A 17073-nucleotide genomic window follows, 5' to 3' on the forward strand; every position below is an offset into this window, starting at 1 on the left:
AATGGCATTTATCAAGTCAATAACTTAGGGCCCGGCGTGGTGTCTCACCCCTGTAATCCTAGCACTTTGGGAGACTGAGGTGAGTGGATCACATGGGGTCAGGAGTTCGAGACCAGCCTGGCCAACATGATGAAACCTCATCTTTACTAAAAATACAAAAATTAGCTAGGCATGGTGGCGTGGGCTTGTAATCCCAGCTACCCGGGAGGCTGAAGCAGGAGAATCTCTTGACTCCAGGAGATGGAGGCTGCAGTGAGCTGAGATTGCACCACTGCATTCCAGGCGGGGCAACAGAGTGATACTCAGTCTTCAAACAAACAAATAAACAAACTAACAAAAAGGTTACCAGTTCTATCCATTACTATTTTTCTGAGACTGAAAAAAAACATACACACACACACACAAATAGATGTTGAACACATAAACAGTCCTTCTGCATCTATTGAGATGAAGATGATCTCATGGTTTTCTTCCATTAAATGCAGATTACTTTAGTTTTTATTTTTTGATGTTCAGCCATTCTTTTGTTAATAGAATAAACTGATAAGTCTTCATCCCAATCTGTTAGTTTTTTAAATACTCTGTGAGACTGAGTTAGCTAATTCGTTATTTATAATTTTTGCATTTATGTTCGTAAGTAAAATAAACCTTTAATTCTTCCCTCCTGTACTTTCTCTAATTTTGACATCAAGGTTGTACTAATCTCATAAAATGACTCGGACAAGTTTTTTATCACTTTACACATTCTGAAGCAATTTATGTATGATATTCCACATTTGCCTGAACTCACTCACAAAACCATTCTTTCCCTTCTTTTGATATACTCAGTGTTGGAAAGTGACTCACCTTCCTGCCTTATTTCCTGCCTTATCAACATTTTTGTCATTTTTATTCTTCCCTGAGATGTGGGTAAGGGAGTAACCCTTGGTGGCCCCCTGGGCTTGTCTCTACAAAGTGACTTTTCCAGGCAGAGATGCTGCAGAAACAGACGGATCTGGTAGACGGATCTGGTTCGTTCTTTCTGACCTGCAGGGGAACCCCAGGGCGCCCTAAGTGATTTAGGAGGAGGATCACACTTCAGCTGCCCCCTGAGGCTTTTGGGGGCACTACCTTTACCTTTCTGAGTGTTCTGGAGCAAATTCCTGCCTTTCTGACCCTCAGTTTTGTCAGTTGTGCAAGATGTCTCCCCAAACTCAAAATTCTGTGGGGAGAAGGAGAACTACAGTTCGTGGTTACTGCTGGAGTTGGCTCATCTAGGCTCCCTCCCACCTCCCCTTCCCTGCAGAGGACCTGTCAGACCCGGCTGAAAGGGACAATTATGAGCTGCTCTGCCCAGACAATACTCGGAAGCCAGTGGACAAGTTCAAGGAGTGCCACCTGGCGCGGGTCCCTTCTCATGCCGTTGTGGCACGAAGTGTGAATAGCATGGAGGACGCCATCTGGGAGCTTCTCCGCCAGGCACAGGTATCTTCACCCACAGTCCTCCCCACTTGCTTGGATTTGGGGGCGGGGGGCAAGGTCCCTTACTTCCCTGACTTCTGCCACTCTAGAAGTCCTGTAGCCTTGCTGCAGGATAGCACACTAATGCATTGGGCTGCTTGCCCAGGCTGTACTCTGGACAGCAGAACCAATGAAACTCCTCTGCCACGCTGACTGACAGCGTCTTATGATGGGAGCAGAAGCAGGGGGTGGTCGATGCAATCTTCTCAGGGCCCTAAGGTGCTTGAACCTCAGCAGCTCTTCAAAGAATGAGCCATAGCTGCTGGGTCTCCGGGATGGCACGAGTCCCTCTGCAGGAGGGTCGCAACTGAGGCTCCTGCTCTCAGTTAGGATGATCCCAAAGCTCCAGATACTCTTTTTTAACATCTTTTTTGTTTCCTCCATATTTACCATTGACACCATAATTCTATTTTTTCTTAATTAGGAGAAGTTTGGAAAGGACAAGTCACCAGTGTTCCAGCTCTTTGGTTCCCCGAGAGGGCAGAAGGATCTGCTGTTCAAGGACTCCGCCATCGGGTTTTCAAGGGTCCCCCCGAGGATAGATTCTGGGCTGTACCTTGGCTCCGGCTACTTGACTGCCATCCAGAACTTGAGGGAAAGTGAGTGAGCCCAGGAGAGTCCTGAGGGCCGCCTGGTGTGGTCTTCTACTTCCCAGCAGGTGGCCCTGCTTTGTGGCAGTCACTGCTTTTCCCAGCCACTGTGGGGTCATCGTGGAGGTCTGATGCAGGTGTGGGTGTCTTCTGTGAATTAGGTCAGGTGTCTCTAAGAGAATAGTCTGGCCACCCGATCAGTGGACACCAGGCTCCCCAGGCTTGGCAGAAGAATCAATTTGCCTCCTATTAAGTGAGAAACATGAATATGAACCAAGAGAGCCAGGACCCCTTCTGGATGAATCCGGAGGTCTGGTAGAACACCCCCACTTCCCAGGCCCAGGCCTTGAACTTAGTTGGGGACACCATGGTGGGGGAACTCAGCTACGGCTCCTCCTCTGATGGGGGGCTGGGAGTGGGAGTCTGGGGGAACCCAGAGGCTGCACTGTAGTTATTGGTGGTGATTGCAGGTATTAGGGGAAGTCAGGGCTGGGCTCAAGGTCCCCTAGGCCATCTCTTGGGGCTGTCACTGGTCTCTGGGTCATGGAGCTTTTATCCTTAGAGACAGACACAATAAGCACCTCCCGACACTAAAGATTAATGAATAGATTAGAATCCAGGGAACTTCTCCAAAGGAACAGAAACGGGAAACACAGGGAGCTCTGTGGGCCTGAAGAAGGGGCTTGGAGCTGAGAAGTGGAGGAGGAGAGGGCATGGATCCACACGTCCACACATCTACTGTAGCTCCTGTCCCAGGGGGGTCTGGGCAGGACCCTGGCTCTTGGGAGGTTGGACAACCTGGCAAGGTTCAGGTTGCCTGGCCAACCTGCGGTCTTCCCTCTGGCAGGTGAGGAGGAGGTGGCTGCCCGGCGTGCGCGAGTCGTGTGGTGTGCAGTGGGTGAGCAGGAGCTGCACAAGTGTAACCAGTGGAGTGCCCTGAGCAAAGGCAATGTGAACTGCTCCTCGGCCTCCACTACGGATGACTGCATCGCCCTGGTGCTGGTAGGGGGCTCCGTCCCAGGGGTGGGCGGCTGGCCCTGTGGAAGACCCAGGGCCTGAGCATCTGCTTAAAGTGAAGTCAGCAGTCAAAGAGGTCACAGGGACCCAGATGAGGCAGGGACACCTGGAGAGGTGTGCTCAGGGGCATGCACCGTTTTAGGTTCAAAAAGCAGTTTACTGTGGGTTTCCCACTCCTCTGATTACAAGAACAACTCAGGATTATTGTAAAGAATTTGGAAAATATGGAAAGGTATGATGTTAAAACAAAACAACAACAAACCCCCCAAACCACCTGTGGTCTCACACAGAGGGACAGACATGGTTAAAATCTGGCTAATTCTCCATTCCGGTATTTCTCTGTGTCTCTACAGATATGCATGCAATAATAATGAAGTGTTTCAGTTATGTCGTTTTTAAGCCCTTTTCACTAAACAGCATATAATGGACATTCTTCCACATGAATGTTTACTCTTAGAAAACATTAATTTTTTTTTTTTAAAGAGACAGATTCTTGATCTGTCACCCAGGCTGGAGTGCAGTGGTACTACCACAGTTCACTCCAGCCTGGAACTCTTGGGCTCAAGTGATCCTCCCATCTCAGCCTCCCAAGTAGCTGAGGCTACAGGCACACGCCACCATGCCTGCATTATTATTATTATTATTATTATTATTACAGCTACAGAGTCTCACTTTGTTGCCCAGGCTCGTCTCGAACTCCTGGGCTCAAGCAATCTTCCTGCTTCAGCCTCCCAATGTGCTGGGATTACAGGTGTGAGCCATAGCACTCAGACAAAAACATTTTTTAAACATGCTTCCAGGGTATCTTTTATGTGAATATGGCTCAGTTTAGTCATGCCCCCATTCCTCTTTGTCTCTTACTTTGCTATTATCAATAACCCTGTGGTGAGCATTCTTGAGTAGAGATCTTTGTCCGCATCTCTATTTTTAATATAGTTGTAAAAAGTATTACTGGGCCAAAGAGGGCATTTCGTACTCCTGATGAGTCCATGACCCTGTGTTGTAGTCTAGACTTGTTCGTTCTGGTGGTGGGCCAATATGACGGCTTCAGCTTCTGTGTTGGACAACTTCTGTGTAGCGCTTGGAGTGCAATGAGTTCAGATTAGATGAAGCCAGCTCTTCCCATCTGTGTCCTCAGTGAGTGAGACTGCTCCAGGAGGGTGTCCCCAAAGTGCTAGGGGCACAGAAAAGGTTTTGCTCACAGAACAGAGGATTAGTGCAAGCTGTGCCTGGTCTTTCCAGTTGAATTGTCAGCCCAGAAAGCAAGCAGGGCTGCGAGAAAATTAGAGGTGCACATGGTGTTCCCTCTGGGTGCTTGGTTTGAGCAATCCATCTCTTTCTGCTGTTTCACTGGTCACCTGACAGAAAACCATTCTCTCAGACAGCTGTATAGACAGGCAGGATGAGATGCAGCCTCGCTGTGGTGCTGGAGATCTGCTCTGTCTTTGCAGAAAGGAGAAGCTGATGCCATGAGTTTGGATGGAGGATATGTGTACACTGCAGGCAAATGTGGTTTGGTGCCTGTCCTGGCAGAGAACTACAGTAAGTAGAGTTAGCATTCTCTGGTATATTCCCTCTGGGTCATGGGAGTGGGGCAATGAGTAATCCCATTCGGTGAATGCAGGTGAAACGTTATGATGGACAGATACATTCAAAAGGGAGAATCAGGGAAAGAAGAAGGGAAAGGGGCCTTGTTATCCACAAAGGCCTATTGTGTTGAGAACTAACAAGGGACAGATTGGTTTTATCTTCTTAATTTTTCAGAAGATCTTAGTGAATTACAACATACAAACAGAAAAGTGCACATAAATGTACAACTCATTACACTTCACACACTATACAGTCCATGCACTCAGGCCCAGATCAAACACTGCGCAAGTTTCAGAAGCCCCCTGTGTCCTCCTGTCCCCCGCCCCCTTACTCCTACAAGGGAAGCCTCTCTCCTGACTTCTGAGGGCGCAGGTCTAAGTTTGTCTATGTTTTAAACTTCACGTTAAAGGAGTTGCACAGCATGTGTGTGTGTTTTATTTGGTCTGGTTTCTCTTGCTCATCTTTATGCATTTCATCCACCTAAGCGTGTAGTTGCAGACTGTTCAGTCTCGTCACTGTGTGAGTCTACTGTGATTATTCAGTCATTTGAGTGTGAATGGGCATTTGAGTAGTTTCCAGTTGGTGGCTGTTGTGAATAGTGCTGCTGTGAATCTCTGTGCCATGTCTTTTGGTGAACATATAGACACATTTTTCCTGCATGGAACTGCTGGGACTGTCAGTTTGGATTTGATTCTGCATCATTGGGATTTAAAAGTTTGTGGCTTCTCACTACATCTGAATGGATAATGATGTCTTGCTTGTCTTTATTCTTTCAGAACCCCAACAAAGCAGTGACCCTGATCCTAACTGTGTGGATAGACCTGTGGAAGGTGAGTTGGCATTAGCCACTTTCAGGGTCAATGATAAGTTCTTGTTGCTGGAAGAGGAAGTGGCAGGAACTGTAAAAAATAGAAAGAATTGCAGCCCTAGAGGGCTTCTAGGAGCCATAATTTTAAGGGTGCAAATAATTCACAGAGGAATAGTTCCAATGAATGTTTATATTGACCTTCACACTTGGCAAAGAACATCCATATCGTCCCTCATTGTGTCCTGGTCATGGACTAGGGAGTGCTACTTCCCCCACTTCATGGGGATGAGGAAACAGTGGCACTGACAGACCCCAAGTGCCCAGGATCTCACTCACAGCCACAGGTAATACTGTGGTAGACCTTGGTCTTGACCCAGGGTCCCTCGTGTCAAATCCAGTGCTCTGTGCACCACTCCCCCTGCCCACCAGAACTGGTGCTTGGTCAGTTTCAGAAGAGACTTGCCCTTGGTGGGTGTCTGTCAGATGCATTCTTTCAGGAGGACAATGGCAACCATGTTGAGTTCAACCGGTACAGGGCTGGTTCAGACTCACCTCAGGGCAGTCCCTGGAGAAATGCGCCCCTGCACCCACACAGCAGTTACTCGGCTGGATGTTGGTGCTCTTGCCTGATGCACACTGTGGTTGGTGATTTATGTACTGTTGGGGTCACTCTTGTTGTTTATAGTGTTTGTTGCTTTAGAAGCTTACACTGAGAGACGCGTTGCTGGTTTGTAACTCAGGGACATTGTGTGGCTGGTTGAAGACAGTCCCCTGTAATCACTAAAAGAATCAGCTTTTCTTACTGTTTTATTTCATAGCTCAGATCAATCTCGCCTTAACATAAGGCAGCAGCTTATGCTTTCTCGGTCTACCTGAAAAGGCCAGTTCTTTGTGGGAATCATTGCCTGGTGATGCTTCGTGGCCTGTTTTGGCCTGGGCTGCAGACAGCTCCACTGGAATCCATATGCCGGGCCTCCTGGAGGTTAAGGCTTGTTTTTCTGTCATCTGTTATGCCAGGATATCTTGCTGTGGCGGTGGTTAGGAGTTCAGACCCTGGCCTTACGTGGAACTCTCTGAAAGGCAAGAAGTCTTGCCACACCGCCGTGGACAGGACTGCAGGCTGGAACATCCCCATAGGTCTGCTCTTCAACCAGACGGGCTCCTGCAAATTTGGTAAGGAGTCCCAAAGGTGCGGTGGGTGGGCCACCCTGGGGGGTAGGCACATTGTGCTGTGGAACCTTAGCAAAGGGAAGGGAGGGATTTGCAGGCTGATAGTGGCCTGCAGGCCTCTTCCGGCATAAGGAAATTCCCCCTGTGGCTGCCCCCTGGAGGCGTGAGTGCACTGGGGGTTTCCCTGCACAGCACTTCCCGTGCACACTCACCCTACCCCAAGATTAAAGATCGGAATATCTGCCTATTTCGCTGCACCCTAAGAATAAATGCAAGCTCCAAGATGTAGAAATGGTTTTTGGCTCTTGGAGCTCCAGACCTAAATTCCTCTTAAACTCTGGCTTCTTAGCTTGGGGAAATGTGTCTGCCTGCCTCATGAAAGGTGACTCTTGTTACTAAGCAAAACTGACTGCTTACTCTACACAGCAAAGGAGCCTGAATAAGACCTCAAGAGTCTGGCTCCACCTGCTTCTGGAGTTTTCTCTCCCCACCACACCCCGCACTCATCTTAGTCAGCATAAGCCATGCCCTGCCTGCTGCGGGCCCTGTAGCGTGGTGTGTAGCACATCCTCAGTGAGACTCCCCTCTTGTATGGGCGTCTCCTAGAGCAGGAGCTCCACTGCATGGGTTTTGATCCTGACTGGGACACGCTTTCACGTGGCTTTGCTCCTCACCAGCTCCATGGTAGCCTCTGAGCTGTAGGGAAACTGCCAGGATGGGGTGGGAACCCCCAACTTTTCCGGAGGTTGACACATAGTGTGGTTCTTCCAGCAGCAGGGGTCGTGGGAGTCTGATAATGGGTGACATTTGCTCAGTGGGGCAGAGCTTTCTTGTCACCTTTGTTTATTCTTTCTTGGGTTAAATCATACAATGAGTGAATTCAGATCAGGTTCAGCTGCAAGGAACAGAAAACTCCTGAAATAGTAGAGGCTTAAACAAGACAGAAGTTAATTTCTGTGTCATGTAGTCCAGAGGTGGTTTGCCTAGGGCAGGTATTAAGACAACGTGGTGTCTGGAACCTGGGCTTTAATCATCTGGCTACTCTGCCATTTGTATGGCTTCTGTGCTCAAGGTTACCTCATGGCCTACATTGCATCTGTAAATCCAGTCCCTGCTTCTGCATTCCGTGTGCAGGATGAAAAAAGAGAAGAGAGGGCAAAAGGCATGTACCAATTGTCTTTCAAAGATGTTTCTAAGAAGCTGGCACCCAACTCTCCTGCTGACATTTCACTGGCCAGTAGCTACCCATATATCCATAAGAGCCCCAGGGAGTCTGATAAGTCTAGTCTTTATACCAAAGGGCCAGGCACCCAGATACAAAGCAGGGTTTCCGTTACTGATGAAAACAAAATCAGACCCTGGACTAGGCAACTCGCAGGCTCTGATGCACACGGCCACCACGGTCATGAGCTGAGTCCCCAGCAAGAGGCTGTGATGATGGGACCCTCCAGGCAGCCACAGCTGTCATCCCCAGACTTAGTTGGGAGTCTGTCAGTGCCTACAGTCTGAATGAAGCTTTTCTGCTGGGTCCTGTGTTGGTGACAACATGTCGCTTTGTGATGGTGAGTGTGTTCTATCCAGACTGCTGTCTTGGGAAGTCTAATGAACGGAAACCAGTCTGCATCAGCTGTTAGGTAAAGGCCGTTTGTGTGGACTCAGGTTGGAAGAGCTGACTCTCCGTGTTCCTTCTCTCCAGATGAATACTTCAGTCAAAGCTGTGCCCCTGGGGCTGACCCGAGATCTAATCTCTGTGCTCTGTGTATTGGCAATGAGCAGGGTGAGAATAAGTGCGTGCCCAACAGCAATGAGAGATACTACGGCTACAATGGGGCTTTCCGGTGAGTCTGTGACTGAGCTCCATCAGGATGGGGCCTCACCTCATCCCTCAGCATGTCGGCACTGCAGTTCTAAGGGGCCAGATGTGACCTGTCACAGCAGGGTGGGGGCTCATGGGTGGCCCCAGTGAGGGCTGTCCCCACCACACCCACCGCCCGAGAGAGTGGAGGCTGGCACCAGGGCTGTCTCACCTCAGCTCCACAGTGCTTCTCCCTGTGGCTTTGAGCCAAGATCAACAGCAGTAGGCCTCAATAGCCTCGTCCTGAAAATCCGATGGGTGGAGTGTGGTGTCCTAAGTGCTTTCTACGGTTCCATTTGTAGGGGAGAATTCTCTTTCTCGTCGCCGTCCCCTCTCTTCTCACCTAGGTTGCCATCATGTTGTAGGTTTCCCCTTTTCTCTGACTTTGGCCTTGGAAATGGCAAAGAGATCGCAGAATTGCAGTGTTATTCTCCAGTAACCAAGTGAAAAATAAGCCAAAAAACAAGTTTTCAGAATTCACAAATTATAACCACTTCATGATTTGTAACCACACCCCACGTTTTACAGCGCCATTCATCCGGGCGTTGCTTCTCAGGGGCACGATTTACCAGTGTGAAGGGCGCAGAGAGGATCTTCCCGGGTTCCTTTTCCTCCATTTGCCAAGAGTACATTTCACCACCAGATGGCGTCACGTGTCTGAGGGTGTCTTTGAACTTTTTAATAGAAATTCAACCGCCTTGTTCCAGTGATGAAATGACATAAAAGTGGCTTTTGCTGTACTCTGAGTGGCTCATAAAAAACCCAAAACAAAAAAAAAAGTTTTGTGAATGTATAAAAATATCTTTAAGGGTCTAAGGATTTGCAAATGGAAATGTGATTCTACTCAGAAATGCTGAACACACGTCTCATAAGAGCCCGAAAGAATCGTGTGCTCCTCTTTTTTTTTCAGACCTGCAGCAAGGTATTAGTTCACTGGAAACACCCACATTTTAATATTCCTATTTATACTGGAAGAAAATTCCTTGTCTTTTGTTTAAATTCTATCTAGAATCTAGATTGGGGAAATTTATAGAAAAATAATTAGATGCTGAAACCAGTGTCTTACCCCTTTATTTCTATGATCCTTATAATGCTGGTTCTTAATTTTTAACTTTCTGCTGACTCTGTACTATAGAAGAAGATCTAGCCTCTCACACTGCCCCCGGCACCTCTTCCACCCCACAACCACAAACTTCAACTCTTCAGCACCCAACATGCTAATGTCATATTCAGTACTTATGACTGTGTAAGCGTTATTCTCCTATTATATTTCCCTTACTGTACAAACTTTTTGTTTACTCTGGAGTTCATAGGTGTCTTTTCTTATTTGCTTAATTTTCTGCCCTTGAAAAAAAAAAACACTACTTCATCCCAAAACTCTCTGCCAGTAATGTAAATCTCCTAACAACATACACACACACACACACACACACACACACACACACACACACACTGGTTGCTATCACAGTTTCATCATTTACTTGGAAGTGCTGCTCCGGAATGTGTCCATCTTCTTGCTGCAGTTTGGATTGGTTGCTTTGCGGGCCACCTGCACATCTGTGGTCCTGGGGGTCCTGTTGACCATTATTCTGGTGCTTCCCTTTGTCTTCATGTTAGATTGCCTGTTTCCTGGATTGCATATCTTTTAGCTTTCTTGGTTTTGTAATGTCTTTTATGTAGGGTTTTAAAAGGAGGACAGGTAAACCTGTGCTCAATCTGCCATTGTAAACAGTAAATTCCTAGAAATAGTTGTCTTTTAGATGTGTACTTCTGTATTTCAGTTTTTGGAATGCATATTACAAATATTTATGAAAGCCCTACTAGTTTCTCTTCTGTAATTATGTGTATATTTTCTGGAACATTTTAGGTGCCTGGCCGAGAATGCTGGAGATGTTGCGTTTGTAAAAGATGTCACTGTCTTGCAGAACACTGATGGTAGGTGAAAGTGTTTCCTTTTCTCCTTCAGAGCAGAGTCTTTGGCATCACAACACATCTTAGTGTTCAGGTTTGCCTTTGGGAAGGTTTTATAACGTTTTCCAGATTTTTGATTAAAAGAACTCCAAAATTCTTTATCTCAATAGACAACATGATAACATCTGTAGGTGTCATATGGATTTTGAAACCAAATTCATACACACACTCTCTCTCTCACACACACACACACACATGCACGCACATACACTCACACACACACACAGATACTAGCCATGCTCAGTAGCAAATGTCTCCCTGGCTTCGTCTAGTCAACCACAGAAACACTGTCTGCCCTCATGCATGAGATCATGCATGCCTGTTGGAAACTGTGGATGATGCTGCAAAACTGGGTGAACACATGCAAATGAAGGCTCCCTTTATGAAAAAGGAAGTAGAGGCCTTCATTCATCCCCATATGAGCCTTGGTCTGGAGACTCCTTGGGAGTTAGTGGGAACAAAATTACAGGTGGTTGCAGATGACGGGAGATAATCTTCCAGTCAATGTTTGAACAATCACTCTCTCTTCTGGTCCTCAGCCATTTGCTACCTTCCAATCTGTATCTGTCTCCTTAGCCCCACTTCAGCATTCCCACCCCCTTGTCTCAGCAGGTGACTTGCTATTTTGTTCCCTGAGAAAGAACTGCCTCCACTTTTGGCCTCCCTCCTTCAGCAATCACTGAAGTCACAGTCACTTCTCCCTTCTGCTTTTGCCCCTTCCAGTGTCTCTTGGGACGGAGATTAAAAGCAGATATGTAAATTTGAAAGTATTTCAGTACCAAATACAGGAATCCAAGAGAATGAATAAAGTGCTTTCTTAAAGGTAGAGGGCAGAGAGGCAAGCAGGAGCCTGAACAATGAGCCTGTATCTGCACAAACATAGACATGCGTACAATTACATTTAGAATTTACAAGCCATTCACTAAAGTAATCTCCAGGGATCAGATTGATGTCAAATTTAATTTTAACTTTCTCTGGTACTTTACAACTGTATTTTGTGAGAATTGACTATATATATTTGATAAACCTACAAAAGTTTCTTTCCTTTCTCTGGTTACACTAATAGCATTTGAATATGAAAGGGAAGAGAAACCAATTTCTCCTTGAATGTAAACCATCTATTCTTTTTCTGGAACTCACTGAAAAATATGGCATAGGTGGAGGGTTTTCTTCTTTAAAAAAAAAGAACTCGTAACAGCTTTATTGAGGTAGAATTCATATACTAAAAAATCCACCCATGCAAAGTGTACAATACAGTCATCTCCAGCACGTTCACAGAGTTGTGCAGCCATCATCACAGTCCAACTCTAGAATGCTTGCATCATCCCATAAAGAAACCCCTGCGCATATTATCAGTCATTGCCCCATCCTTCTTCAGCACTGGGGACCATCAATCCACTTTCTGTCTCCATAGGCTGGCCTGTTCTGGACATTTCATATACATGGAGTAATATAATATATGGTGGGGTTTTTTTTTGAGATGAGGTCTTGCTGTGTTACCCAGGCTGGTCATGAACTCCTAGCTTCAAGTGATTCTCTCAGCTTGGCCTCCAAAGGGCTGGGATTACAGGCATGAGCCACTGTGCCCAGCCTATTACGTGGTCTTTTGTGACTGGCTTCTTTCACTTAGCATCGTCTTCAAGGTTCACACGTGTTGCAGCATGTACCAGAACTTCACTCCCTTTTATTGCTGAATAACATTCCATTGCATGGACACAGCACTCATATTTGGTATATTTGAAGTTTGTACAGCTTGTGTAGGACAAAGCTCATTTTCTCTTCCTCATATCACCACAACCCCAGTGTGTGCATTTGAGAGGTCAGTGGGATGGCCACACCCGTCCAGAAGAGACTTGGTGGCTGAGCAGGGGAGCCGTGGATGATGCCACCATCTTTTTCTCCCCAGGAAAGAACACTGAAGCATGGGCTAAGGATTTGAAGCTGCAGGACTTTGAGCTGCTGTGCCTTGATGGCACGCGGAAGCCTGTGACTGAGGCTAGGAGCTGCCATCTCGCCATGGCCCCGAATCATGCCGTGGTGTCTCGGACGGATAAGGTGGAACGCCTGAAACAGGTGCTGTTCGACCAACAGGTATGGACCACAGGGCTTCTAGTGCTTTCTTAGCTGTGTGGGCTCTTGTTAGGTGGGGAGATCACAGAGCTAGGTGCACCGGCCCACTCGAGCCTCTCTAGTCCCTCTGCTTGAAGCTCATGGTGACAGTATTGGCTTCATGCCGTGGGGTTGCCCAGAGTGTCAACAAGAACAATAGAGGCTTTTGACTCTGGGCTTTCTGGGACTCACTCCATTTCAGCTAAGTCTCTGTGCCCTGGCCTTGTTGCCCTCACTGCCTGGCTCAGAGACTGTCTTTTGCCCTCCTGTCGTTCTTCTGGCAAATGAGGGAACCACTGAGCCTTCCTCCCACACTCCTTGGGATAGTGCTTTACTCAGGTGGTGTTCCTGAACCTGGGCTGACTGACCAATGCTCTAGGCCAGGCCTCTAAAACAGCAAACCCAAAACGTGCCCTATAGATTTAGGGCTACCTAAATGTGATTTGAAGAAAATCCCCAAATTTTCTTAAAATCTGGGATTTTATTAGAACTTCTATTTTTATCATATAACATCATGTCTCTATGTGTACTTTTAAAGAAAACAACCCAGGAATAATAAGACTGGCCACCATAGTCGGCCTTTATGGAGCCCTTACTGTGCATACACACTGGTGCTGGTAAGAGCTGCCATGACTGAGGGGTTTGGGTCTCAGTCTTCCCACATGGGAGCCTGGGACAGAGCAGGAACTGTGTGAGGGAGGCAGGGTGACTGGCCTGCACACTGAGCTGGTTAGTGGCCGAGCCTGGGTTTTCCTAGCAGCCTGCCTCTCTAGAAGAGCTGCATATTAGAATGTTCTAAGCAATTGACTTGTGAGGGCAGATCTCAAAACCCCTCTGCTGTCACCTTGTCACCCATAAGAGGTCGTATGGGAAAAGGTCGCAGGTTAAGAAGGAAGGAAAGATGGCAGATAGTAGGAGGTAGGACCAGAAGTGGTGTGAGGCCAGAATGCTGCCCAGGGCGGGCCTGCCAGCAGGAGTGTGGGGTGGGGGACTCCACTAAGGAGGTGGAATGACTCTAGAACTCAGCTCCTTCTGCCCCATGGTTTTCTCAGGGCTGTTCTTGGGTGGGAGAAATACCCCTTTGCCTCCTTTAACCCATGAATTCCTCTTTTCCTTAGCTACTCACTGTCTGCCCTTTTGTCTTTTGTCGCAGGCTAAATTTGGGAGAAATGGATCTGACTGCCCGGGCACGTTTTGCTTATTCCAGTCTAAAACCAAAAACCTTCTGTTTAATGACAACACTGAGTGTCTGGCCAGACTCCATGGCAAAACAACGTATGAAAAATATTTGGGACCGCAGTATGTCACAGCCATTACTAATCTGAAAAAGTGCTCAACCTCCCGTAAGTAGACCCTAGCTAGCATCCCCGAGAAACCACCACTGGTGAAGGTCAAGGTCTGAGGGCCAGACAGCATTCTAGGAACTAACACAGGTGTAAAAATGTTAAGGAAAGATAATATCTCTTTATAATCCAGGAAATTCTAATCTCATTGATAAAAGAATTAGAGAATAAAATAGAGCAGTATGTAATAAATTTTTATAAATTTTATAGTACTGATAGTGACTGCTCTGTCATGATGTCTTTGGAAACTGATAATCCATTTTATTCAGTAAAGTGAAAAGTGTATATACACATATGCATTGAGAAGTGACAAAACCAGCCAGGTGTGATGGCTCACACCTGTCATCCCAGCACCTCGGGAAGCAGAGGTGGGAGAGAGGTGGGACAGAGGTGGGAGGATCGTTTGAGCCCAGGAGTTTGCGACCAGCCTGGCCAACACAGGGAGAGTTTGTCTCTACAAAAATAATTTTAAAAATTAGCCTGGTGTGGTGTCAAGCACCTGTAGTCCCAGCTACTTGAGAGGCTGAAATAGGAGGATTGCTTAAACCCAGAAGGTTGAAGCTGCAATGAGCTATAATTGTACCACTGCACTACAGCCTAGGTGACACCGAGAGACCCTGCCTCAAAAAAAAAAAAAAAAAAAATCTGATTCTAGACAGTTACCACAGGTGCCGACTATTGAGAAAACAAAATCTCAAAAAAATTCAAGTGTAGAAAAACATATCTTAACCAGGGAAATATATTGATACTAATTTAATCCCTTAAAAATATTTAGAAGACATCACGGAGTATTGTAAGGCTCCCGGTTATAATTGTGGGATTTCAGTGTGCACAGCTGCCTGTGCACTGCAATCATTCAGATTCCTATTCCTGGTCCCTCACCCAGAGTCGGAGGCATTGGGGATGCTGTTGGTCCAGGCATGGGAGCAGGGCCAGGAATGTCTTTATTGGTGGTTTTCAATGAGAGACAATTTTTCCCCTGAGGGAACATTTGGCAATGCTGAGAAGCATTTTTGATTCTTACAACGTAGAGGGTGCTGCTGGTACCAAATATATTATAGAGGCCAGGGATGCTACTAAACAAAGCACAGCCAGCCCCCTGCAACAAAGAGTTATTATCAGGCCCCAAATGTCAATAGTGCCAAGGTTGAGAAATCCTTTTCTGTATTGACCAACAACTCAGGTCACTGTGATGCAGGTCATGACCACCCTCTGAGAAATATGGCTACAGGGCTCTTCTTGTGAGCAGCCAGTTCAGGACTGCATAGACCACGTGCTTCTTGAGGGCAGGCCTGTCTATCCACGCTGAGTCCCTAGCACTTAGCACAGCAACTGACACAAAGCAGGTGCTCAGTAAGGATCTGTGAATGAATGAGTGGATCTGCAGATGAGCATGATTGCAAACAGGTTCACATTCCGGGAGAAGCTAGAGGACCACCAATGTCTTGTGAACTTGAGGATGTGACAGTCGATTCAATTAGAGACAAGTGCAGAGCGGTTGTGTCTCTCAGGCCAGAGCAGGGAAACACCCTGGCTGGTGAGGGCTAGACTCTGGCTCCCTGAACACCGTAGTCGCTAGGAGTAGGGGAACAGGAATATGAGTGTGGCAAGCACTGACTCACAGCGATGGGAGAAGGCAGAGAAAACTCTTAGTATCCTCTTTGATTTATTGGTTTAAATAACTGGTTTATTGATTTTAAGAAAAGAAGAAATCAGTTTCTGAATCTCTTGCTCTGTTGTGTCCCACAGCCCTCCTGGAAGCTTGTGCGTTCCTCAGGAAGTGAAACCCAAGAGGATGGCCCAGCCTCCCCAAGGAAGCCTCAGCCATTCACTGCCCCCAGCCCTTCTCCCTGGGTGTGCTGGGGCCTTGGCCTCCCTGGCTGAGGGTGGGGATTGCTCATCCATCTGCTCACAATTCCCTGCTGTTGTCTTAGCAAGAAATAAAATGAGAAATATTGTTGATATTCTCTCCTTATAAAGTGTCACTCATCTTTTCTAGAATTTTATACTGAAATCACATGCCTGACAAAATACCTGTACAGCTGGACCTTCCCTTCCAAGTTTTTCAGGTCCAGCCCCTCTTCTTTCTCGCAGTCTTGAGTATGATGCCCAAGGGTCTGGAATTTAAGGCCAGGCCAAGCACCGGTTTTCCCAAGGGGATCTGGTTGGTTATTCACATAGCTATCTCAGTGCACGTGCATGTGTGTGCCTGGGAGTGTGTGTCCCCAAGGCAGGGCAGGAAGAGTAGGCATAGGAATTATAACTGAAATGTAGGTTCAGTTGCTCATCACTTGCAGAGTCTAATTAACAAGAGCTAGGTTTGGTATAAAGAAGGTGACTTTTATTCCAAAGCTACCTTAGGGGAAGAAGTACAGGCTTCTTGCCTTAAGGGTACTGCTTCACCTTTGAAGCAGAAAGCAGAGGCTTTTAAATGGGGGGTGTGGCATACAGGGCAGGAAGTGAGCAAGTAGGGGGTCTGGGTACTAGCCTTGGTGACTTATCTACCAGGCAGTTGAGCTGGTTACTGCTGGTGCCTGTGGGGGCACAACTAGGTTGTAAAAGCAGCCAAAAAATTTCCAGGTGGAAGAGTTTCATAGAGGGCATATTGTGGCTTGTAAATTGACTGTTATGTCTCAAGGTAGTCTCTTGGTGGGAGAGAGTTCTGCTCTGGAGCTTCTAAGAGCGCATAGTTAGATGAACTTGCCCTGTTGGGAGTGTCTGGTGAAGGGGAGACAAAAGATTATAATTGCATTTCTCAAGGGCTAAGTAGGAAGCAGAGAAAAGGAGGAGAGACAAGTGAAGACAGAGTAACTTTAAATAATGAAGACAGAAATGAAGAAGGAATAATTTTCCTGCTTTTCCATTGCTTCTTTGGACATAACAGGCAAAAGTGTCAACCAGGGTGTGACTGTCCCTTCAAGAGCAGAGATCAGACAAGTGTCCTGAAACTCTGTCTCCATTCTGGGGGCAACCTTTTGGCCATGTTCCCCACTGTCAGTGAGATGAAAAGCTCTACTGCTGTCTGCAAAACCTCTAAAACCTGTCAGGAAAGGACATTAATTAAGGTCCCATAATACTAGGATGAAGCTCTTTTCCTATGTGCTACTTCGAATTATGGCC

The 17073-nt window shown here is 46.8% G+C and overlaps 1 protein-coding gene across 4 annotated transcripts in view; it reads left to right on the top strand.

Annotated features, from left to right (window-relative positions):
* Window positions 1-15928, top strand: part of LTF (lactotransferrin) — a 29418-nt gene extending 13490 nt beyond the window's left edge. For 3 of the 4 annotated variants that reach the window (XM_011939237.1, XM_011939239.1, XM_011939240.1), the window contains 11 exons: window positions 1286-1464; window positions 1925-2099; window positions 2938-3092; window positions 4559-4649; window positions 5474-5527; window positions 6523-6678; window positions 8372-8513; window positions 10398-10465; window positions 12408-12592; window positions 13764-13953; window positions 15703-15928. In XM_011939237.1, the coding sequence (XP_011794627.1) occupies window positions 1286-1464; window positions 1925-2099; window positions 2938-3092; window positions 4559-4649; window positions 5474-5527; window positions 6523-6678; window positions 8372-8513; window positions 10398-10465; window positions 12408-12592; window positions 13764-13953; window positions 15703-15737 (1430 nt within the window). In that variant the 3' untranslated portion in view covers window positions 15738-15928. The remainder of the gene's footprint in view (window positions 1-1285; window positions 1465-1924; window positions 2100-2937; window positions 3093-4558; window positions 4650-5473; window positions 5528-6522; window positions 6679-8371; window positions 8514-10397; window positions 10466-12407; window positions 12593-13763; window positions 13954-15702) is intronic. The other variant, XM_011939238.1, reaches the window with a different exon arrangement.
* The last annotated feature ends 1145 nt before the right edge of the window (window positions 15929-17073 follow it).

Source organism: Colobus angolensis, unplaced genomic scaffold (assembly GCF_000951035.1).
Source record: "Colobus angolensis palliatus isolate OR3802 unplaced genomic scaffold, Cang.pa_1.0 Scaffold18, whole genome shotgun sequence".
Taxonomy (NCBI): Eukaryota; Metazoa; Chordata; class Mammalia; order Primates; family Cercopithecidae; genus Colobus; species Colobus angolensis.